The 25,630-nt window shown below is 39.2% G+C and overlaps 1 protein-coding gene across 9 annotated transcripts in view; it reads right to left on the reverse strand.

Annotated features, from left to right (window-relative positions):
• Window positions 1–25,630, reverse strand: part of PICALM (phosphatidylinositol binding clathrin assembly protein) — a 70,933-nt gene that overhangs the window by 19,730 nt on the left and 25,573 nt on the right. For 5 of the 9 annotated variants that reach the window (XM_054188876.1, XM_054188874.1, XM_054188875.1 and 2 more), the window contains exons 2-13: window positions 21,276–21,418; window positions 18,929–19,004; window positions 17,559–17,661; window positions 15,339–15,432; window positions 14,701–14,812; window positions 13,021–13,127; window positions 11,765–11,806; window positions 11,005–11,090; window positions 9,648–9,771; window positions 9,161–9,297; window positions 6,643–6,743; window positions 1,562–1,711 (exon numbers count right to left, since the gene is read on the reverse strand). In XM_054188876.1, coding sequence (XP_054044851.1) covers window positions 1,562–1,711; window positions 6,643–6,743; window positions 9,161–9,297; window positions 9,648–9,771; window positions 11,005–11,090; window positions 11,765–11,806; window positions 13,021–13,127; window positions 14,701–14,812; window positions 15,339–15,432; window positions 17,559–17,661; window positions 18,929–19,004; window positions 21,276–21,418 — 1,275 coding nt within the window. The other 4 variants (XM_054188878.1, XM_054188877.1, XM_054188879.1 and 1 more) reach the window with 2 other exon arrangements.

A 25,630-nucleotide genomic window follows, 5' to 3' on the forward strand; every position in this document is an offset into this window, starting at 1 on the left:
TTCACATTACCGTAGCACCGGGTTTGTACTACAGCTAGAACTGCATTTACATTTTGCATATCAATCTGTCGGGAGGTCACGCTTTGGTTTGAGCTATATCTTTAGAGAATGAGACACTGGAAGGGGATGCAACGCATCAATGCCATCCGCCTCCAGCGCCTTCAGGGCCGTCGCGTGATGATGTTACAGAAACCGGCGACTGCCGCAAAACCCCACCAGGCTCCTTGTTCACAGCCCCGCGCTGCCGTAGCTTTTTGTATGACTGCAGAAGAAATTATACAGAAGAAAGGTATCCGATTGAGTAACACCATAAAAAAATGCTGTATTTCAAGTGATCGTTCTCCATTCACATGCAGCCATACAAGTTTTATTGGAAGTGTTGGAAAGACTGATTGGAAGCATCAGACAGGTTATTGTGCAGCTGAAAGGGGTTGTCTATTGCCGCCTCAGCCAGCTCATCCTCCCTGGGAACTGCAGAGAGAAGTTCACAGCGAGAGTTCTTGCCCCTGAAGATCTCGCTGGCTTTCCCTCCCCACTAACCAAAGACAAACTGGGAAACCAGTTAAGCCAAGATTACATGGATGGACGGGGCTTGGAGCAGCCTGGTCGAGTGGGAGGTGTCCCTGCCCAGGGCAGGGGGGTTGGAACTGGATGATCTTTAAGGTCCCTTCCAACCCGAACCATTCTGTGATTCTATGACAAAGTGCAGGCGGTATGAATATCTTTAAAGAAACCCCTTTGTTTTATCTCTGTTAACAATTATCAAAGATATCAAATCTCTCTTTGTTCTAAGAGTCTGGATTAATTTGTTATCGATTCTAGTGGGGTTCAACCTGCAAAAAGAACGGCCTGTTATCTTTAAACCCAGCCTTGCTTAAGAACAGAACTGACACATAATTAATTGATTTTTAGTCTATGAAAGCAAACTTAATTCTTCATATTGAAAAGTAATCAAATTACTGCGTAGCTGTGCCAACAGAAATGTTAGAAGGATTTCCAATATGACAGTCATGCTGAATCATCTCCAAAGTAAGATTTCAACAGTTTTGATAAGGTGAGTCGTTAGTTAGTTGCCTGGGAGGTAAACAGTTGGAGCAGACCGTGCACCAGTGAGTGCATGGCTTTACCAGTTTTGTTAATGCCAACACGACTGGGGGAAAACGCCCACTACCAAAAAAATTAGATTAAGCTCCTATGTTTAAAAAGAACATTTCAACCTGAGGAACAAAAAAGTAGCATTTTCTTTTCATTCTCAGGCATACATAGTATTTGACCTTAAAATTCCTAAGCATAAGAGACTTGGTGTAAAACCGCGCTCAAACAACTGCTCTAACTATAACTAAGTTCCTTTACAACAGGTAGAATCCCAACTAGGTAGCCAAGAGAGAACCTTAACACCATTTTCACGGTACCATTGCTAAATCAAGCTCTAACATAGCACAAAATGAGCCCCAAATGACCAGCTTTTAGTTTCTGAAAGGCCCCAACAAATATATTTTAGAAACTGAAATAACGTTAAAATGTTTAGGAAATAGGAAATTAGTTTAAAATGGTACTTTACCAACAAACATTTCATGTGTGGGTGTCCTACTGGTGAAAGTAGATACATCAGAAGACACAGACAGATGAGCAGCATCGTTAGTTTTTGTAAGGAAAGGATTTAGGTTTGGAATGGCATCATCAACACTATCAACAGTAGCAGAAAAAGGATCTGTTCAGTTCCAGAGAGCAAGAGAAAGAAGAAAAGGGAGATGGATTTAGTTACATGCTGCTTCCTAGGCATAGGAGAGTAAGAGTTCAGAAGAGTCCCAGGAGTATAGTTTTCTCCTGCTATCTAGGGATGACCTAGCTAATTGTTTAATTTTCAAATTGTCCAGAATTATGCGTTCTCTGCTCAAGAAAAATACTACAGACACAAGCTACACATTTACTTTTTTTTTTTTTAATTAATACCATCTTGGTAGAGTGTGCTTCTTCCATAGTGTGTTTTATACTGAAAGTTAGTATGTTATTCCTCTTTAACCACAATCACTTTTTGCTTCACTCAGTCGTGTCCTGACACTTTCAACAAATCCTCGGGGGCAGAGGGTGCCTCTCAGCGTAACAAACCCCAGGTGCCCACAAGGATTCGACACAGAACCATCTGGAAGGTAGCTTTAAAAACCCGGACAAACAAAACCAACAGAGCTGTACTGTTCCTTCTTCTTCAAACTCTTCTTTATGGATATTTTTATTTTTTTTCTTACCAGGCATCGTGAAATTTTCAAGAGCCACAAATACACCACGGTAGCGCAGAGGATAAAAGCACTTTCCTTACTACCTGGGGCATGAGGAGCAACAAGCTGGTCATGGATACGCCATTAGCTGCAAGCAAGCAAAAACCTGCTCTGCTTTGAGGGTCAACAGCCAGTGAGCAGCGACGAGGAAAACGTTCCATATTAAAAAAACCTGTCAGACCCTACTGGTGAATGAAGGAAACCTGGATCTATGTGAGTCACTTCCCAAGGCGTATAGGAGAGTTTTGAGGTTTCCTGAGGATGGATCCAACTGCCAAGCTAAAATACTCCTGCACTCCAGAATGCAACAGATAAACAGGAGGGGAAAGGCAGCTACGATACTTGTTGACAGAAGGAGCTGTGGTTTAGCTGCCTGGCTTCAAAGCACACGAATCCCTGATGGAAAACTCAAGAACTCGCTAGTGAGATCAGCATGAGTCCCATCTAGCCCGATGAGATTTATCGCAGCGCCTAGAGCCGCAACTTACTCTTCACAGCAAACCCACTACAGAGAAATGTCTGAATAACAATTATGAGAGAGATTTCGCGAGTACTTCTTGAGTAGGTCAGTTTCTGGCCTTTTTTTTTTTTTAAAACTTGGTTAGATTACAGATTTATCTACAGCTCTTGTAAATACCACCATGATGTGTGCAGCAGCTTCAAACTGTAAGTTATTTCCTCTCCCCGAATCTGACCTCCCAGTTCTTAGCTATAAATCCCACACAGCATGGTAACATGTAGATTTCAATCATATGCAAGGACTGAAGAAAATGAAACTTTAAAACCATAACTGCATTATTCTTTGCAGGCTTAATAAACCCTTTGATTTCTGGCAAGCTCAAGGTATCTTATTCAGTAAGACCCGACTTCTCTCCCAAATTGCTTGGCTAAGTTGCAAGAATGAGTGAAGTACCTTAAAAAGCCTTTTTCTAAATCTTTCCGCCAGCAAAATGGCAGTGTCAAACACTGAATAAAGGACAGACAGAATAAGCTAATGTAGTATTTGTAATATGTTAACAGCAACACAAAGCTTTGTATTGTCTCATGTATGTTTCAGACAATATTATTACCACCTAATGCACTTGCGGACATGCCAATCAGCCACTCCAAACCGAGTCCTTGCTTTCAGGTACTGCTTAAAAAACTGTTGTCTGCATCGAACGCTTTCCTAGAAGCTGCAGAACAAACACATCTGACAAGAGAACAGGTCAGGTCATCCTTTAATCAGCTCCTGCGTGCTTTTGCTGCTGCTGCTTCACATTCTTCTGATTCTATTGGTTCTGCTTGTAATTGGAAAGAAATCCAGGTAAGTGAAACTGATTATTTCCACACTGATCCATTTGCCTTGCTTCTGAAGTTTAGGTACAAATTGATAGCTGGCAAATACACCAAACACAGCCAAACAGCCTCCGAACAATCCCAATGAACAGGTCAGGTGAAACAATATGAAAGAAGCTAAGAAGGACAAGAAGTTTTTAAACCATATTTGTTTGAAACTGCTGTCCACTGGAATGTACACATGCGCTCAGCAGGAAAATTACTACCTAATACTTCCCGTTTCCAAACCCCAAGGTTGTATATGGAATTTTATGTGTTTTGACTAGTAAGACAATGCAACGCAATTTATATTATCACGATTTTCTCAGAAATGCAATCTGTTCCCAGACCCTTCATTCGTCTGCCTCATTCTAATTCTAGCCAGCGCGTTCGACCCCGTCTGAGTCTCAAAACGTGCCAAATGCTAGTGACAAAGGTAACTAAAAATTAATTAGGTTTGGGTAATTTATATCCTCGCATATTCAGATTTTCAGAATTGCTGTCTCTCCTGACAGCAACACCTACACGTTTCTAAAGCCCAGTTTCATTCCTGAATCCACACGGCATCTGTTTGTGTCAATGCTCTCTGCACCTTCAGGCTATCATTAGGCATTAATGATTCAGGTGCATTTAAAAGTAATTTGAATTTTGCAAACTTCTACCTTTAAGTTATCCAACTAGAAGTATTTTACCTGAGAGAACAGTGACGATGGTTTTTCAGTGGCACCTCTTACAGTTAGAAAAAGTTAACTGAAAACATGCAATTACAGAACCCATTGGGAGTTTTTAACCTTGTTAGCTTTAACATTTTTGGAAGTGCAAAACAAAAGGCAGCAACCCAAACAATAGTTTGCAATAAGTTATCCTTTTATTACATACTTAACAGTTGCTGCATAAGATTTTTAACAGCAACTGATTTTAGTCCATTGCAACTTGTAGCTGGTTCAATTCTCTCCTCAAAGCCACCATATACACCAAATACAAGCCTCAGCACGTCAGAGAATGACCTAAGGGAGGGACGCTGCGCAGTGGTTAGAGCACAGGACTGCAAATAGATCAGGTTCCATTCTTGGCTCTGCCACTGCCTTGCCGTATGACTTCGGACAAGTCAGTTAATTGCTCACATTTCCCCATTGTAAAATGTGGAAAGCACTTCTTACCTACCCCGCCTACGGGAGGTGAGTGTTCATGGCTGTAAAACTGAAGAGATTTTTTTTTTTTGGGATAAAAAGTAACACAAAAAATGGTGATCCCAGAATTTTAGCCTACACTTTTAGCAGACAATCCAAAATCTTCACAGTTAATTAAATCTTAGAAGTATTTAGAAATCTGCCAACAGTAAGGAGATGTATCAATGACTATCACTGAAGGCTCTTACCAGGAGTAACACAACATTGAACAAGCACAAACAGACTTTCAGGCTCAATTCTCAGATTAATAAAGAATGCTAGATTGTGACGTGACCTTCAAGAGGAAGATAGTTTCCCCTTCTATCTCTCACCTGTGACTCAAATAGGGCAAGCTCAAACAGAAGATATTTTCTGGAAAGCAAACTAGATGAGCCAAAACATTTTTCTCCATTTCTAAACTCTGAGCCTATTAAACATTGAAATTTGTATGTATGACTCAATCCTCATGCTCCTCACTGCATCTTTCGCAAAAGATGCTCTGCTCAGCAAAACTCCAGGACAAATGAACTACTTTTATTCGGTTTTGAAGCTACCACATATAATAGTATTGCCTCTGTCACTCAAAACTGTGTGTTATTTCCCTACAAACAAACGTGAGAAGGTACATGAAACACAAAGCACACAGCAAAAAGTAAAAAGGGAAGTAGAATACATACACTGCTTATAATAAAGACATGTTAGATAATTGGAAAGATGTTTAGGAAAAGCGACAGCTCATAAAAAGAAACAGTCAAGTAAAATTTCAGAACAGGGTTACTCCGATGCCTACAAAACTTTCTGAAGCAGTAAGTCCCAAGTTTTCACATCATAAATGAAAGCGTTTTTGCAAGCATCCAATTTATAAGAAAAATATTCTGGAAATAGTCACATAGTTCAGGAGTTTACTATTTTATTAAGTGTCATTTATGTAGAAAAGTAAAAAGAAACCTTTTTATAAGAGACTTTTAATCCTCCACCAATATAACCACGGGTGCAAGCAGGCAATGCGTTACCTGTATCAGCAATACTCTAGAACACTGCAAAGCAGCATAAAGAAAAAAGGCTTTCAGTAAATGACTAAACACTCTAACACTCACGCTGATCTTGAATCCCAACATTCACAAATTTCTAGAACGCTCTCGCTTGCCTCCTGGGTTTAAGGACTTGCCAGTATCAATAAGGTAACCTAACATCTCATCCAGTCCCTCCTAGCAACTGGGCAGAATGATAGTTTGGATGTTCTGAAGTAAATTTCAGAGGGAAGAATTCCTTCTAAAGTTTCCCTCTTCCCTTAACAAGATCTAACCACAGCTTTTTTTTTCTAATTTGCCTTTGTAGTTAAGCGAAATACAGCAGAGAATTTGTAAAGAGGTGCCTTTTTTTGTTTCCAATAATTAACTCTGGATTTTCTTGCTTTCTGTACATATTCGTCACAACTGCCTCCTTTCAGGCCTCATCCAGGTTCTGCCCTATTATCACCTGCAATTTTGATTTAATTTTAGTCAAAATTTAAAAAGCATATTTAAATTCTATACGCAACTCCCCGTGTACGCAACACGGGCTGTCTGGCAGACACCTTCACAGAACTGACTTCTCACAGCTAACTCTGCAGCTCGCTACGTGACTCAATGGCAGCAGCTGAGGTTGACAGAGCTCGTCAACAATTGAAGTAACTTTATCAAAACATCCAAATTCTTTGTTATCACCACATTATTTTAATCCATACCCGGATTTGACTTTTTCTGCTCCCTTTGTCCACTTTTAGCTTGTTCTTGCAAAATATCTGTTTTTGTGGAATAAAACAAACCCACAGAGTATGGAAACATGTACAGGATCACCACCACAGCAATGAGAACTTTAATCCGATTCAGAATTCTTACCTCCCCAGGTACTTCCTACTTGTGGAGGAGCTGATATAGGATGTACAGATGGATGGAAAGTTGGCTGCAAATCAAGCAGATCGTTTGGCAGCTTTGAAGTGCTAGAAGACAAATTAATACAACCGTTTGAACTACATCACGGTTCTCAACACAAGGCAAACGTCAGCGACTGTCAGCAGTAAGGAAAGCTTTGTTACAAAGCGGTTGTTACAACATGTACAGAACTAAGCCCAAAATCAGAAAGTCTGGTGAACTTCACATTTTCGGTTTTGTAGAGAAGTGTTAATTTAGCACCATGAGTTCTATGTTACGCCAAGGGACTTTTGTCAGAGCTGTCTAAGGCAGAACGACACCCAGCCTTCTCATCTTCCTCCCAGTCCAACACCAGGGCTACAGCACCTTACGTTCTGCAATCTTCAGCAGCTTTGGAAATAACCTCATGAAAGCCCTACGGTATGACAAAAGCAGACTGACAGAACGAATTCTAATGGGCTGCATCACCAAAACGTTACATCTAAATTCCACAGCTTTATCTTTCCACTATCAACCACTGCCGAGAAACTGGCTAACACCTGTGAGCTCCTGAAGAACTCTGGGGAAAGCAAAATACAAGCAGCTTTGGAACACCTTGTCGCACATCAGCCGTGTGAATGAAAACTCATTCAAATGCACATTTTAGACTATCCAAAACCAAATTGAGACCTAAGAACATCGCATGGAAATGAAGAGTGAAGTCTTGAACACAACCGATGCAATGATTTCAAACAGGAACAGTAAAATTCATCCTCCTGCACAGTTCATTTCACACTTTAAATTACTCCTGGAAAAAAAAAAAAAAAGGAGTACTGGTGTTCACCCAGAACTTTTTAGCACACAAAATAAACCAAAAATTGCACGTACAGCTGCTACTATGAATAGCAGCTAAGTCACTGTGGCATCCAAGCACCTTCCAAAATGAGACTGGCACACGAGTTTAAAGGCTAGTAGCCACATCCTAGCTCCTTGTGTATTCTCTTGCTGACCCAATCACTTGTATCATTTAGTTTTTAGTATTTCAACTCTGACTGAAGTCCCATTCTGCCACTACCGCTCCTATGAAAAAGCAGCGTGGTCTGGCACAGCCCTGTACTGTGAGCAGCAGAACCAAGATTGTTTTCAAGGTAAATTTCAAGTTAGTGATAGGGATTAATCAGACGTTGCATCTAATAGCAAACAACTGAACTTATGACCCAACATACCCCCTTCATGGCACTACCTGCTGTAAAATCTGTTCTTTGCTCATCGCAGTCATGCTGCCAACAACTGAATTTAAACATGAAGACAAAATAGCATTTGGGGTTGGTTTTTGTTTGTTTTTTTTTTTTTTTTTTTTTTTTTTTTTTTTTTTTTTTTTTTTTTTAAAGAGGAAAACGGTCTTGCCTTCTCTGTGTAGCATTTCTGGCTGTTTGAAGAAGCTTTATCAGATGTTTCTATGTTTCAGACCCCTTAAGCAGCAAGCTCAGATATTCAGAGTTACTACTTCAAAGGATCTGCCCACTTCAAATATTCTGGCCTCTAAAAAGTAATTTTTGAAAAAATAAATATCCTTTTTCAAGGAACTCTTTTGGTTACTAACACTAACAGATTCTCTAGCTCCTTATACGCGATTCAGCTATTTTCCACATATCAGCCGTCAAGTGATTTCCTACAATAGCTTGCTAATAGGGAAAGAAGGCCGTCAAAGTGCTGACTGCTTTTAAAGAACAGCAGAAAACTAAAGGAGACAAGTAGATTCTTATGTGAGCTCTAACAGAACAACTAAGCAATCCTTCAGGTTTAGGATCACACCCAAAGCAAAAATACGCCTTTAAAGAGCTATTTCCTGCTGTACTGACAAAAGCACTGTACCTTCTGCTACTGCTTGATTTGACAGGTATTTTACAGACTGAAGATCACGCACTTACTCATACCGACAGTTCCTGCTAGTCAAAAATAGGGATTAGTGTGCAGTGACTACTCGTGCACTATCTTTGCAAGTCCCTGCAGACAGAGATACAACTCCAGACTCCAAAACCTGCCCCTCTTCTTTCAAACCCTGCTTCGGGCTTTCCTTTTTCTGAAAAATCTACCGAGAACGTTTGTTACCACTCAACTTTTAAAGATCTAGAAATGCAACATTTAATTCGGTATTATCTTTATGACCTCACAAACTGAATTTTTATTTGATTTTCCCCAAATTAACTTGTAAGGTTCTTTGGAGGCAAAGCACGCGTGTTTTATAGTTCCAACCGCCTGGCTCACCGACTAAGAACGGCAGTCGATTCTTATCGGAAACTATTCTGCAGACGGATGATGAAAACACACTTTTTATGTTATTTATGGCGATAGGTTACTTTTTCCCCCCCTCAATGTTACCCAAAACGTCATTTCTTATCACACCATTAACGTACTCTACACCCAACCAACCTTGCGCAGCAGAAGTTCAGAGGAAACCCTAGCTGCAGCGCATCTGACGGTGAAGCAATACCATTAAACGTACCTGTTTGAAGAGCTAGGGGTAGAAAAAATATCAATGGCTGGTGTCGTCATTATGCTTCCTGCTGCAGTCGACACAGGAGAAGCTGCAGTTGTTAAAGAGGTATGAGGTTTCTTTGCAAGTTCTTTTAGACGTTGTTCCTGTTGGGAAAGCGAGCTGGCATAAGAAATCCAGAAACAACATTCATGTGTATGACTTTGGAGAGAAGTAAAGCAGAACTTAACGAATTCTTTTTATTTATTCCACGCACTAGTGTCAGCTACTTATAGTTACAAGAATCAGTGGCACCACAAATTCTTCAGACACTATTTTAACAAGCCATCCACAAGTTGTATGGCACGTGTACATAAGAGTCTACTTCCAACGCTTTGCCAACAGCACACGCTCAGTATTAATAACTGTTTTTTCCCTTTGCTTCATTAAGACTCCTAATGAACGATCAACAGGAACGTAGGAAAAGCATTTTTGATTAAAAATTCCGCACGCCTACCTTTAAAGCTTTTAAGCGAGCCTGTTCTTCCTCTAGCGCAGCTTGCTTTTCCCTTTCATCAACTTTTGTGAGGGACAGGCCAGTGCTTGCAAGGGAAGAGACTGCATTGGAAAGGGTGGTAGCCCTAAAGTAATTGGACAGGAGAAAAAGCTGGCTGTTAATAGGTGACACGTCATAGGAAGATCTAAAGAACTCTTTACTTGTATCCACCCAGTCTTGTGAACTCTTTATAATGTTGTTATATCTCACACTATGCAATACAAAGGGATAACTTTAAATAAGATACACTGTATGAACTGCAAAATGAAGATTCCTACACATCATGTTATCTACTCTTATACACTGGATTTTCCCCCTTAAATGCTTTCCCTCCACATTCATATTTGAAGCCTTTCCTCTTTTCCATTTGCTTAAGATGGCATTATCTCTACATACATGTGAATCTCCAATAATCTGGGCTCCAATTCAAATTGTTGCTAATTTAACAGGTTTAGATAAGAAACTATCAATGCAACTAGTATATCCCAGAGGAAAAGTTTACAATTTATCACCACGTTTAAGAGTGTGCAAAAAATTTAAAACAAAAACTTTAAAAAAAACTGAAGTAACTTTACAAAAGAAAGCAAATATTCTAAGTAGCAGCTAATAAAATGGTGCTAAATCCTAAGATTGTCACTACTGTAAAAAAAGAACATATAAAATATGACTGCCTTATGTTTTGAAAATGCAACCGAGCAATGGAATTCAATTTTGCAATATTAAGCTCTTTTTTTTTTTTAAATTTAAACAATTAAGTTAGTTGCCTAGAGGGCTTCTCTGGATTGCCCTTTGTGTTTAGCAAGCACTTAAAATCAGCAACTGTCTTTCACCATATACAGTAGAGCTTTAATCCCCAATTACTTTAAAAATTCATTCTTAATTTAAGGAGTTCTGGAAGCATTTTCTTGCTTTTGACAAAAAAAGGGATTACAGTTGAGATGTAAGAGTCTAAGAACATTAATGTTGCATACCTTATAGAAGTCTAATTATTAACAGAAAATGAACACTTGCAGGCAGTAAGTGAAAAAACCCTTAGTTTCTCTTCAGAAGTTCAAGATCAGATGTTAAAAGCATAACTACTACATGAGGGATGCTACAGCAAGTGCCTGCAGCTCCTTAGAGTCCCGTTCTGTTGACCTGGAAGAAGCTGTCTTAAATACTCAGCAAACAATAGGATAACTTGCGATTCTACCAATGCTAATATAATAGAGTTTTGTCTTGAACATAACCGTCACAAACCTTAATTCATAATGAAATGGAAAATAATGGATTTAACATTCGATTCAACAATTGTATCAAAGGACAAGGCCATAAGCACCTGCTTGCAGCTGTGGAATCTTTAATTTTCTTCCCTTCTAGAGAAGCTAAATGTTGTTCCAAAGCATCAAGAAGGCTACTCGGTGCCTATAAAAAGAGATTGAAGAATCTAAGGTGAAGCAAATCAGTGGTTAAAAGACTTTCAGAGAACGCAACTGCAGGGCAACTGGTACAACAGCTCAGAATATTTATACCACATCTTGGCATCCTGTACCTATTTAATTACTTAAAATATCAAGTGATGTACATTACCCTGTCGTAATGACTCACCAGTAAGTACTGAAATATGTCAAGAGTGTTAAAATTAACAGCTAGAGAACAGCAAGCAGACAGTCGGAAGCAGTCAGTATTTCAAGAGACACTAAGAAGAAGGCTTTAGGTAAAGTCATTTCTATGCGCACGCTCTGCAAGCCTTCACAATGATTTACACGGGCATACAGCTAAAAGCAAGCCTGCTAAAAACTGCTGCTTCATAATATCATTTAGAAGTTTCGTTAGGTGAACTCACAGATACAAACTGTGTCTTCAAGCATGACAGAAATCAGGTTGTCTTAAAACTCAATTACAGTACGACAGAAATGATCTGTAAACAATCTATAAAATCTGTAAAAGCCAGACTCTGACAGAGGTTGGATTTAATCACAAAACTTGGTGACAATATACGCAAGAAAGCATAAGCGTGTGCCATAATGCCAAGTTTTCCTGATTATGCAAGCCCAAAACCAGACATGTACTGGCAAACACATAATAGGTTTATCTACCTGTGAGAGATCTGGTATGTCTCCTCTGTCAATTCCAACTTGCTGTAAGAAAGCAAACGAGCTTTAGAACCTGTTTGCATTTGTTCAAGGCAGAGATGCTCAAAAAGCAAACAACTTTAAGATGAAGTCACATAAAGAGCACAAACCTGTCCATATACATTTAAATCTCCACAATGTCAACTCTATAATGGTCGGTTATAATAAATTCTGCTGTTAAATGTATACACGTTTGAAGTGGGCACGTTAGAGGTATTTTAACAGATACAGCATTAGAAATAAAACAGAGTAAGAATCAAGTGTTTCAGAATTTTAAGGCTGGAAAAGTTTGCCTATCCCACAATTTATGTGGCAAATTCTCAGACCTACTGATATCGAGCATATATTTGCTAAAACAAAGCACCTTCATAATTCTGTAAAGAAGCTTTTTTCTAAAATGCAGATCAAACTTAAGATGCTCTGCAGCAGGATACACACTGTCGCAACAGAAAGATTCATTCTCTCAACCTGAGCTGATAGTGCCATCAACTGAAGAGGGCTGAAGGCAGTACCTCCGACAGAGAGATTCTGTCAGGACAGACAGTGAGCCAGGCTTTACTGCTTAATTTTTTGGTAAGAGTTCTGAATAACGAAGGAAAGCAAAACAAGAACAGGAGCACATCTCAACTGAGGAATTCCGTAATTCTAGGACATCAATTCAGCAATGCTTCAGAAACAAGAATGCAACAGATTAAATATATTTAAAAAAGCACACCAACAAAACATTTTGCAAGGTAACTGCTTTTTCCTCTACAAACACACCTATAGCCAAGACATCTTTAAAAAAAATAATTACATGTTCACCTACTTGTCTCAGTTTCTTGTTTGTGAAGCTGTTATTTAATTTAAATAAAATATGGCAGAATTGTGGATTTCAAACTAGAATACGGCTAGAATCATAGAAAGCAGCAGATCACCGTGAAGTTCCTTTCTTTGTTTTAAGCAAGGCTCCTCTTCAAAGCTCACAATTATTATGGAACCAAAAAAATTTTAAACGGCATATTTACACACCCTCCTTAAGTAAAAGATAAGCCAATAAATATTTTGTAGTCAGGTTTTTCAATGCAGTCCTCAAAGGAACTAATCACCAGGGTAGAGACTGACAAGATGACCCTTGAACCGCAATTAGGCTGGAAGGAAGAACTATCTGCTTTACAAGAAAATAGGCATTTTATAAGTTGTTTCAAATAAAGGGCAAAGTTTGGCTGACTAAAATTTACCTCTGCAACTTTAAGGAACTCCGAGATCCGCGTCATTCTAGTGAGGAACTTCTTGTATATATCAAGGCCTTCTTTGCACTGGTTCTTTTTCATATCGAAGTATTTTTCTATCAAGAGTAAGAATATTTGCACTAAATGAGAAGTCAAGCATTCTGCAAAGGATACGCGAAGTAAAAGTGTCTAGAACAAGACAAACAGAAAACGCCTGCAGATCTGTTTTATTACATGAAGTGCAGAAGTTACTACGCCTAACTTGTAGCAAATGACAAAAACTCGATCTGAACGCGAGCTAATAGCCACCAGCATGCAATTACACCTTACCTTGCAGGTACTAGATCTCATAAAAGCATAAGCACCCTGAAGAGGACAATCAGGTTTGAGAATGGGTCACCCAAAGAAATGTAAATCCATGCTTTTGGGGGGGAAAAAAGAGTGATTTTACAATCTGGCAGTCAAACAGCTACTCTATTCCAGTGGCCACAAACCAGATTTTGATATTCTCTGCCAGACTGATGTCTCTTGTTACAGCGTGGTCTACAATGAGGTGCAACTGATTGCAAGACACTGGTGCTGGAAGTAACAGCGTGTCAACTCCCTTCTTGAAATAACTTTCAGGCCCTGTGTTTCTGTACTAAGCTTCACTCAAAACATGAGCGAAAGCAACCGTATGCTTGTTCTTCTGGATGAGGTAAAAGAAGTAGAGACTTCAGTCCGGAAGCCTGACTGTCCTTCACTGACTAATTCAGCATTCTGCTTTCCATTTTGCAAGCACTGGGTAATAACAGCAGTCAGATAGCTTGACCTGATCGCAGAATACAACTAAATCAGGCATATCAACAGACCCTTCTTGACTTATTTTCTAGATTTAGGCTCTGCTGCATCTCCAGCGTGTGCAAGTGAAAGGGCTTGAAGCCTGAGTTTATAATTCCCCTTAAAAAAGCCAACCAATCATTAAATTATCAGAATGGCCAGGGTTGGAAGGGACCTCTGGAGATCATCTAGTCCAACCCCCTGCCAGAGCAGGGTCACCCAGAGCAGGTGGCACAGGAACGCGTCCCAGCGGGTTTGGAATGTCTCCAGAGACAGAGACTCCATGACCTCTCTGGGCAGCCTGTGCCAGGGCTCTGCCACCCTCACAGCAAAGAAGTTCCTCCTCATGTTTAGGTGGAACTTCCTATGCTCAAGTTTGTGCCCGTTACCTCTTGTCCTGTCCCCGGGCACCACTGAAGAGAGCCTGGCCCCATCCTCCTGACACCCACCCTTTAAGTATTTCTAAGTGTTGATAAGATCCTCCCTCAGTCGTCTTTTTTCCAGACTGAAAAACTTAAAAAGAAACAAAACCTGGTCTTGTTTCTTAAATATGAAACATCAATATCATGATTTGGGTTTGCCATGCAGTTCAATGAGACAAAAACACAGAAAAAATCCCAACAAAAAACAACCCCAGAACAAAGTGCGAGAACAAAATCAAGTGAAAAAAAATCTTGCATTGGCTTTGTGTTCAGAAGTTTACCCGTATCTGTATTTAATGCAATAGAAAATGCAGTTAGACAGAAAAAACCTTGGAAATAAATCTGTCTTGGAAATAACAGTAATAATTTAATGCTTTACAGTATGACTATTTTAATTTCTCAGAAAAGAGCACCTCTTTGTTGTATGTATGTAAGCAGTTGTATTTACCCAAGAGGTTAATAATCCCTTCGTTATATGCAGCAAACAGTCTAATGGCATCTTTGAAGAGGAGCATGAAGGCAGCATTAATTACACCATTTGTAAGCTCATTGCTATTGACCTAGGAAGAGCAGAAATAAGTTAATTTAACTGAATTGATCCCTTATTGAAAAACTCCTAGTTGAACTCCGGGTACTCTATCCCAAGGCACGCTTTCCCATCATCTCACTGGCTACTAGTGGAAAGTGGCAGCACAGCAAATCAACACAGATCTCTCAGCACGGAATTAAATCAAATCATTTTGGCAGACATTTTTTGTTAACTGATGTCAATGTTAACAAACGTAACTAAAAGACAGAGGGCAGAAATAACCACTTAAATGAACAAATAATTCTTAGATAAGGTAGACAATAAACAACACTAACTTAGCACAAAGCATTCTCCCCAGTGAGCACCTTATTTCTTTTATCTGGTTTCTTAGGACTGTATCAATGACCAAAATGATTTGTACTCTAAGCTGTGAGGATAACATGGACACAAGAGGATGAACATGGAACTAAGTTTAAGATCTTGCCCTATTTTACAAGTCTGGGCAGGTTTGTACAAAGTCAATAGCACTTTAGACGGGTACATGCTGCTACACTTACATTGAAGTCAAGAAGTGCATCCATCTGATTTTGTATAATTGGTACAGTTTTTAGGAGTTTTTCTGTGCTCATTGTTCTCATCACTCCATCAGCCCTGTTGTGCAAAACAAAAGAAAATCCTTCACCTGAATTTTGAAGGTAATTTTTAGTGAGAAACAGAACATAGAAAAGTAAAAGAGGTCATCAGAAAACATTTCAGTCATGGCCATTCAAAGCAGGCATTTCCATGTTTAGGAATGATCTCTAGCCAATACAACTGTAATAACTGCAATGCACAAAAGCAACAACTTTTATACGGCCAAAAGATGACTCCAAGATCAATTTTTATTCAGAGGAAGTGAAACTGATAGTGCTCAGAGACACAGCAGAGCTACAACGCATCAGGTCATCAAAAGAAAAATGCTCTGAAGGTTATTTCTGAAGCAGAATTGTTTACTGTTTTGTGTCAGATTGCGTGATTTTCTTTTCAACTAAAAGCAGTAAGAAAGAATAAACAAGTGTGGCAATACATTTTTCAAGCTTTTTCAGACGGATTATAGAGGCTACATGACACTTCCTTTTAATGGCTGACTACCAACATTTGGTTATTATTTGTTCAGATTAAAGGGACAAATTATTCAAGAAAAGCAACAACTGAGGAAGAGATTAAGTCACCTGAGCAACAAGAAACAACTGCTTTCTGTGTGATAAATCAGGCAGCCTTACAGTCTCTCAGCGCACACACAGCAAACCAAACGTTTCCTGCAAGGGCAAATCTCTCAGTGCATCTGTAGAGAGAAGGCTGTGGCTGTTCTCCAGGCTGGAAACCCACGGGGAACATGCTGCTCCCAGCTTTCTACTCCTGCTCTGGACTCCCTCCTTACAGCAACTGCACCAAACCTGACGTGGCAGGGCACGGCTCCCAGCCCCTGAGAAAAACCGAGGGGTGGAAAAGGGAGATTGCTGCCACCCAGAACAGTTATTCCTGCTGGCTCACGGATGCTGTGGGCTAAAGAATTCCCCTCGTTTGGCCTAAAACACCTGATTACAAAGCAACTGTGTGACACCCTAGTGCATCTGCAGCCACCTGACCATGCACGTACCCTGTAGGTGGAAAAGGCTGAGTGCTTTCTGTTGTTGGGACTCCAGCCATCTCTAAAGGCAGAAACAGTGACAGGAGCCCCAAAGCTCCCCTTTTACATCACCACCACATTTGAAAACAAAGTTGGCTGTACAGTATTAGCAAAGAGGCATAAGGGATCTGGACAGTCTTCTCAGGCCAACTGAGATGGCTTTTTAACACCAACGCAAGACATCGTTAGGCAGCCCATTACTGCAGTTAACTCATTCATCGGTTTCAGGTTGAGATTTTTATGGGTTTGTTAACAATTAACTTTTAAGCATCAAGGTAAATTATCCTGTGTATGGATGGTAAAGGATGCCCAAATGTAAAACTAAAATTATGTTTTTAAACTTTAATAACCACTGCATACAGAGGAAGTGAACAAAGATGGAAAGACTTTCGACCATGACCTGTACATCCTCTCCCACCTTCCCAATAGAGATCTCCAGATTAATTCCATCATTAACTATAACGTGCAATTTACCCAATGACTGGTGCTCTGCTCTGTGTTATTTTACATGTAAACAGGTACCTAATCTCAAACAACCAATCTCTCTCAAAGGAGTTCACTTTCCAGGAAAAATTTTAATTCCTGTAGACAAACTCAGAACAGCACCTACTACGATGTTCCATTACAAGTATGAACTGCACTACCTTTATGAAGGTAGTAAGCTTCATCAGACATTTTGGGACATGAACAGAGAAACACCAGGGAGGACTGCAAGGTGTTTCACGAAACACCTGTCACTTAAACATTCCAGAGCTAGAAACACAAGCAAATTGTATAGTCCCATATACTACATGCAAGACAAAGGAACTTTGTGATGTATCATGGAAGATTTGTCCAAACTTCTACTTTTTTTGATATTTACTTTGGTGTTTCATTTCTTTAAACATTAACAGTTTAATACAAAGAAGCAAAATTACAACAACCGAAGCAAAACGATTTTGCAATATACGTTAACTGTTGAGCCTTTGTGCGTCGCAGGAGATACTCAACTGAGAAAAGCAGACACTGCTGTCTGTAGAAAGCTGGAGCCAACATTGGTATTTTCCACTTGAATTACAGGACATAAGACAAAACCTCAAGATAAGCAAAACAAAAATACAGTCCTTACCCTCTTTTTACTTTTGTGAAGTCAAAAGCCACTTGCCTATAGGAAACCGCCTTTTCATTCAGATATCTACTATACCGTCTGATAAACGTTGACATGTCATAGCCTAAAAAACAAGTTTCAGAAGCTTATTACTTACCTAGTCAGTTAAAGAACAAGAACCTTACTCTAAATAAAGTGCAAGATACTAACACAAGACAGCTTCAGTATATTTTTGCCTGATTTTGTATAGTTAATCTGTGTTATGAAGAACTACGTACGTCATTGCATTCACCATGTAAATCAAACAGGCAACACCAAATATCTAGAAGACCTAAATTACACAGAAGTTTACATTTCACTTCCTAAGGGAATTACTTCCACAAGCAAACCAAAGTATTTTTACGCAATTTCTCTCATATTATCATTACTACCAAAAAAATTACACGGAGCATTCTTGAAGATGTTTGCATCAACTCCACAACACACACTCTAATTTACAACTGAATAGGAAAAAAGAAAAAAAAAAGCGTTGAAGGAAACATTAAGACACAACAGAATTTTTTTGTTATGTTAAATCAGTGATGACAGGAAATATTTTGACAACTGTCAGTCTAAGGATACAGGCCAAGAAAAAGATCTGTCTGTAATCAATACTGAGACCATGGAAGTTAAAACTCAATAAAATGAGGCAATTTGGTAGACCCTTCGTTATCACTGAGAAGGTTTCTGTGCCCAGGCAACCACTCTGTGTGCCTGTTTTAGTACCCTTGTAGCACAAATTAGAAGCAGCTATATAAAAATTAATGCAGAAAGTAAGAAACCACCTCAGGAGGAAAAAAAAAGACAGCAGCGACATGTATGATCAGAACTGCACTCCCAACTGGAGCATAACAGTTGGGAAGGGTATTTCAGTTGAGAAGTCTGAACCAGAGAGAAATTTATTTTCCCATAGGATTAGTCTCAAGGATGGATGGAACGGTCTTCAGACAATTTCCCAAAAAGTTAATTTAATTTTTTATTTTTAGACACAGTTCTTGTCTCACTGACATGATATATCCGATGTATATATGATGCATTGTTTTGAAGTTTAATGTAGTAGTCAAAATATACCTCTCCAAATGGAGAAATCTTTTCAGAAATATGAGGAATACTAAAGTCAGGTCTGCTTAGCTAAGAAAGTTAGAAGCATTTCTAAGTAAGCCTGTCCTAAAAGATGCCACAAATTCCTCCAGCTTCTGCCACGCCACAACAGCATTTTAAACTAAGAAATGCGGTCTAGGGTAAAACAGACAGAAAAATTCCTTCTTAAATTACACTGTCCATTAGAGTTACCAAGTTGTATTTAATGTCCCCCAGCACACTACTAACTTTTAATGAAAAAAACCCCTTACCTTGCAATCCACTTTTGTCTAGGAAATTGCTCAAATTAAACAACGTGTTTCTGGACGCCAGATACTGGATAAAACGCTAGATGAAAGGGAAAAATTGAATGCTTTTACTATATTACCAATAAGCTGGAAGTGAGGTAACAGTACTAGAAACCCTCCAACTTATGCAATTCAGCTTTCATTCTTTAAGATCGATTTCAAATCCAGAAACTATTACAAAAACTCAGATAAATTTTCAAAACTCAGATAAATTTTCAAATGAAGCTATTTGGTTTTTATGTAAGAATCTGTGAACAAATCAGCCATGCAGATATTACACGATGGCCTCTGACTGAAAGACTTTGTTTCTTTTAAAACTGTGGAACTGGAAACTTCTGAAAAAATCCCCCCAAATACGTTCTCATTTTACACACTCACAATTGTTTCACCAACTTCAATTTTATAACACTTGATTTCACTTTACCAATTAGCCAAGGCATCTTTGCTCAGCATATAATTGTAATGGTACTTAGCTTAAATATGAAAAGAAGGTGATATAAAGGTTAGTTTGCTCATAAATCACACGTTAAATAAACACAAGAGTCCATATAAAACACTATCACGCTCAGTGCATTTCACTAGTTACACCAGAATTCCATATTATGTTTCACAAAATGAATTATACTATTTTCACCTTGTAAAGACACATTTCAGATCACTGGCATCACACCTTAATTTAGTAGGAAAAATAATTGAGCCATTGTATCGAGAGCTCCTACAAAAATAAACCAACCATTCGCTTGCAATAACATTTTGACAGAGGAACAAATAGTTCTGATTAGCGTAACGTACTACTGAATTATTTTCATTAGCATAAATACACAGGTTATACAGTAAAAGAATGGAGAAGAGTAAAGGCACCCAGTACTTAGCTATAAATTGATTAAGCAAAAGCTGGAGGACTAAACACTTTTCAGGGGGTTTTTTGCAAAGGGATTTACAGATTCTCGATAAATTTTGAGACATGTTCATGAGCACTTGATTCCCATGCTCACTGTTCAAGAAGTATTTCTAGCTGTGAAAAGTTTCGTCTTGAACAGCAATCTTACCCTCGTCACTTCTGTAACACATTTGGCAAGTAAAATTTGTTTGGCAGTTTTATTCTTAAAATGGAAAGTATTTCAGACAGTGGTCCCATGAAATACCTTTAATTCCTACGAAGTGTATTGGTATCGGTTTAAAACGCGTATGACTGAGAAAGCGCAAGCACAGCAAAAGTGTATAGACCTTATTTTGGAAAGCATCAGTTATCCCAGTGACAATGCTTAAAGTCAACATGAGAAGTTTGCCCTCTTGTGGCTTACTTCGCTTCAAGGAATAGATTTTCACGCAGACCAGAAATACTCTGCAGGTAACCCGCAAGAGAAACCAGTGTACATATATTAAAAAAAACCAAACAAACACAAAAAAACCCAAAAACACAACTACAAACAGCCACCACACAAAAAAACCTCCCCACAACTTAACCCCCTGCCTCAACCCAGACACTCAGCCAGAGGAAGCAGTTACACAACTCTGAATGCAACCCGAAATGAAAAATTTTGGTCCTCTCTACAAAATTATACTTGCAATTTTCTGATGCTATCCCTCTTAATTCCAAAATTCATATAGCTTACATTACACTGACTGCGGTAATAAGGAATGTTTACAATCGCTTTCTAAGAAAGCCTTGGAAGTATAGTTTTGGGGTTTTAAATCCCGAAAGTTCAAGCCGCTGCTATGCTTGGTTTAGTATTTCCAAAAATAAGGCCCCACAGGAATTCAAGTTGTGGAACAAAACAAGCTTATTCCTTTTTGTGTAAATTGAGGTTTTGTTTGTTTAATTGTTCTACAGTGTTCGGTGTTACGTAGATGCTCACACTCAGAGCCAGCTCACGGGAGTATACTTGTCTTAAAAGATTAGGGAGTGATGGGGGAAACCAGTTCAGAATCGAGTTACGTGGCAGAAGAGACCACGTGGATTAGCTTGAGCATGAACCTAAAACTGCTTCCACTTTCAGCCTTCAGAATCCCATTCAAGATAATTTCTGTTGGTGTTGTTTGGTTGATTTTTTTATTGTTAGAATAACACCACAAGAAAGAGGTACCTGCAGCATTCAGGACAGTTACTTCTGATTCTAGAATTACAAACTTTAAAGTAGAAACAAACTAAGCAGAAAAACACATAAAGAGTTCTGTGTTCACGCAGAGTTAGACACAAAAAAGTACAAATAAAGATTTTGTTACAAAGATAATTAGTGGAAGCATTTAGCTGACACTTAGGGGAATGAAGTGCTATAACTGTTCTCAGACATATCATTTTTTGTATTACCTCGTTTCCATACACCATTAGATGATGGGTTGTGATGAGAGATTTGAAGACCACTACCCAGCTACTGTTGGTTGTTCTTTCAAACAAACTGTCCGCCAGCTGTGGGATGTTCACATTCATCTCATTTGTGCACTGGATTAAATCTGCAATACAGAAATTTTTGTTGTTATTATTATGAGTTCCAAGAAGGAAGATCAAGAACATAAAAAAACCATCAGTACACTCATTTTACATAGCAGTATTTTCTATGAAAAATATTTTTCAAGTAAAATAATTACTTTCTTGAAAAGAACCATGGCATGGGTCTACCAGAACCCCGTAACACAAACTCCACTCTGCTCACTGCCAAGATTCCAGGTCCTCAATTGCTTTTGCAGTAGCCTTAGAAGATCCTGGAATAGAAGTACCATAATGACTTACACTATCTCTGACTAACTCAACCCAGCTTTCAAACATCTAAAGCATTAAATAGCAAAATAATTCTTACATCATGCTACCATTTAATGAAGTTTTACTGGAAGATTATGACTAGAATTAACTGTAACCTCAGATTTCTGGCCTCTTAATAGACCAGTAAGCCCTTCTAGACATTGGTTCAATGTGAGTAATAAAAGATTCAAATACTGCTTAGTCTTGATACAAGGCAATCAACACCTCCAAAGGGGCAGAGGAAATGTTAAGTGAAAAAATGAGCCTCTAGCTACAACGCCAGAAGTTGACAGATTAATTTAGTTAAAACAAAGTGGGCTGGTAACTGAAAAGATGGTTAGGAGCACAGCAAAACCCGAGGTTGGCTAGCTAACTCAACACTATCCAATTCTTGTTCCACCTGGACTTCTAGTAGACAAGATCTAGAGATTCTTCAAACAGCTGTTTAAAAAGCTACCTTGTCCATCTTTCTTCCAGATTTGCTACCGTCACAACTGTATAACCACGAGGAGCCATGCTTGACTTAAGATCATGATGCTACAGTGACAAATACAACAGGAGCAACTATATCAGCCTCCAAATGTGATATAACACAGCTTGCTAGCATTTAATATGAAGCTTAAGTTAATGCAACATAGTACTGATGACACTTTACTACCACTACCACCCTGAAAATAAAACAGTAGTTTTCAGTCAAACTGCCAGCCCTGCCGAAAGCCATAGCTCCGTAAGGACCAAGACTCAGGTAAGCCCTATGTCTGCCTGTCTACGGGCAACTAAGGCTAACTGGAAACGTCCGTTTAATCTGAAGGCAAACGTTTAACCTTTGAAGACAGTTTTATATCCTGCTATGAACAACCATTCATCACAAAGGACTCCTGAAAGACAGGACCCTCCTTCAGCCAGAGAAGCAGGTAAACAGAGCTACCACAAACTCAGAACCAGTATGGTCAGAACAGAAAAAGCTGCTATTTATAAGTTTAAGTATTAAAGGAAGCAAGCAGGAAATGATTTCCACATTCAAAACGTAATGAGATGGAGAGATTAGCCATTCCTTTATCTACAAGTAAAACTGTGATGACTACAGGCAGTCATGACCTCATTTTTAAGTCATGGTTATCCATTATTGGAGGATGATTTGGGGCTGTTAAGACAATGGTAGGATATTACTCAGCAAGAGACATGCTCTGAACTGGATCATTAAAACCAAGCCCTGCAGCTTCTTGATCTTCAGGTCTTCCCATCTAAGCAATAACACTAGCAGTTTTGTGCGAGGCTATCTGGCAGGAGCACACATTAAATACAAAGGTATATGCATCACTGGATGTCAGGTCATCCGTTTTGGCATAAGATGTGCAAGCGCTATTAGCAAGTGAGAAATTCGATTCTTAAATGCAACATTTGCCAACTAGTCAAGAGTAACAAAGAAATAAGTGCCACTTGAAAACCCACTATCTAAAAATCACTAAAAAAGTTATATCCACTCTAGATGGTATTTTGTGCTGGAAGAAATGTTTTCTGAAACGCCATTGGACTTTCAAATCATGTTTTGGTATCTGTTGCAGTGTGTAAAAGAAAACAGGCTCTGTAACCCAGCAGAAAATCATCCCTCACAGAACTGATGAGTGGTTATGTGAAAAGCATATGAATGAAGTCGGGGGGCGGGGGAGAGAGGGCAGGCACATCAGGAAGGAGAACCAGTAGCCAACTGGGAGAGAACATAAGCAAGAACAGAAGTACGCAGGGCAGTCTAGCCTTGAAGGGGAGGAAGCAAACTGGCAAAGGCAAACAAGGGAAAGCGTCACTGCAATACCACAGTTACTACAGACTGCGTTGAGCAAAACATGAAGTTTCTTTCTCTACCAAATGCAGGTTGAACACCACAGATGCTTAATAATCTGGTATGTCCCGATAGCCCAAAGTGCATCATACACATTTCAGAAAAGCTACATCTGTCTAAAAGCTTCTTTGAAAGTATTCGCATGAGCAATGCTAATTTAAGTAAAAAAATATTTGTACAGTTAAACCCAAACGAGTTCAGCAATTTTTGTGCTAACCATAGCGTAAGCAGCATAGTACTGACACAGCAGAAGAGAAGACAGCACCCTGCATCCCACACGGCCTGTTCGAGACGACTGTCACACACCGTCGTCTTACTTATTTATCCTATTCCCACAGACACCCTTCATTAAGGGAGAGGAACAAATATATAATTATTTTCACATCCTACACCTTACACAACTCGTCTCCCACCCACCTATGAAAATACTAGCTATATATTTTGAAACGTGCCCAAAGCAACATATCTCAAGACTGCTAGTTACGGGGTGTGGTATGAGCAATACAGCAGGCAGGTGTATAACCAAAGGGCAAGGCACTAAGGGGAATAGCTTTAACCTTAGAAAAGAACAAAAAAAGATATAAACAAACAAAAATATCAAGCAAACTAAAAAGGATAACCCTTGGTGAAATCGTGATGGCTGCTTCATCTTTGAACTTCTTGCCATAGGAGAGCAGGAGAAGGACTGAATACTTAACCCCGCTGATACTACAGAAAGGGAAGTCACTCTCTCTGCTGACCTTCTGCATTAATGCCCACATCACCTCTCCTGGGGGGTACAAACCACCTTCCCAACTCTAAAAGCTGCTGCAGCTTCCATAGCATAAGACACGCAGCATAAAGATATCAAATAATAAATGTTGATCGTTGTTTCAAAGAAGGCAGCAATTAGGAATGAGAATTTTAAGTTAAGCTGGCAGCTGGCTGGGAGAGTTGTATGAGGGAAGCTCAGAGAGGAATGAATGCAGAGAGACATCCACGGATGTAGCTGGAGACATCCCAGAGAAAGGCCACCAGGATGGCCAGGGCTTAGAGCACGTGATGCACAAGAAGCAGTTGGGTTTATTCCATCTGCAGAACAGAAGGGTAAAGGCAGGGAAGGGGAATATAAACACTGTCTTCACAGTCAGACGATTCTTAGAAGTTCACAGCAAAAGGACGAGAGGCAGCAGACGTGCTGCAACAAGGGAAATTCTTATCAGATGAAGAAATTAAAAAAAAAATTCACAATGAAAGTGGTCAGGCACCAGAGCCCGTAAGCAACAAGGTCTTTTAAAGTTTGACATGGTTTAAGCAGGAGGTAGATTAGAGGACTTTCAGAGGTCCCTTCCAACCTAAAGTAATCTACAATTTTATGTTCTGCCTATGGAAAGAGAATGAGAAAATGGAGACAGATGAAACCAGAGAATTGACTTACAAAGCAAGTTAAAGTCAAAACAGTAGTCCAACAGGAGTACCTTTCTAAAGATTTCAAAACCTTAGACCTATTTGAGTGATCGATAAGACTTATGTTTTGAAGAACTCTATTTACCTACCTACGCTAAACCATACACCGAATTTCAGCAGAGATGTCAAAACTAGATTTTCCTAGAAAACAGTTCTTGTTTATTTTTAAGTAGAAGAAACTACACCATATTTTTGTTATAACAGTTAAAATTTTAGCGCTAAATGACCTTCACTTAACTCAGGTCTGTCAGGGTTTGTGGCTTTTTTCCAAAGCAAAGGGTTTGCAAGGAAATATAACAAAGGTCTGGCCTACAGATATTTCAGCAACATTGAAGATTTGCGATTGCACCTGTACAAAGGCATTCTGTTGCCTAATCCTGCTGAAGTTAACCACTATGAAATGTGCAATAAAATACCGTGTAGTACTCTGGCTCAGAAAAATAATATATTTGCACTCCCAACCAAGATATGTACAGTCTTTACAACTGCTCAGGCTTCATTACAGGAAAGAACCAAATGATTTGTTGCTTTACACAACTGATAGTTATTAGGTGAGAGAAGTATAAAGGCAAGCAATGCAGCAAGACTGAAGATTCATAACCAAGAAACAAGAAGCAATCACGTACACAAACCAGCTACT

This window comes from Rissa tridactyla, chromosome 1 (genome assembly GCF_028500815.1).
Source record: "Rissa tridactyla isolate bRisTri1 chromosome 1, bRisTri1.patW.cur.20221130, whole genome shotgun sequence".
Lineage (NCBI taxonomy): Eukaryota > Metazoa > Chordata > Aves > Charadriiformes > Laridae > Rissa > Rissa tridactyla.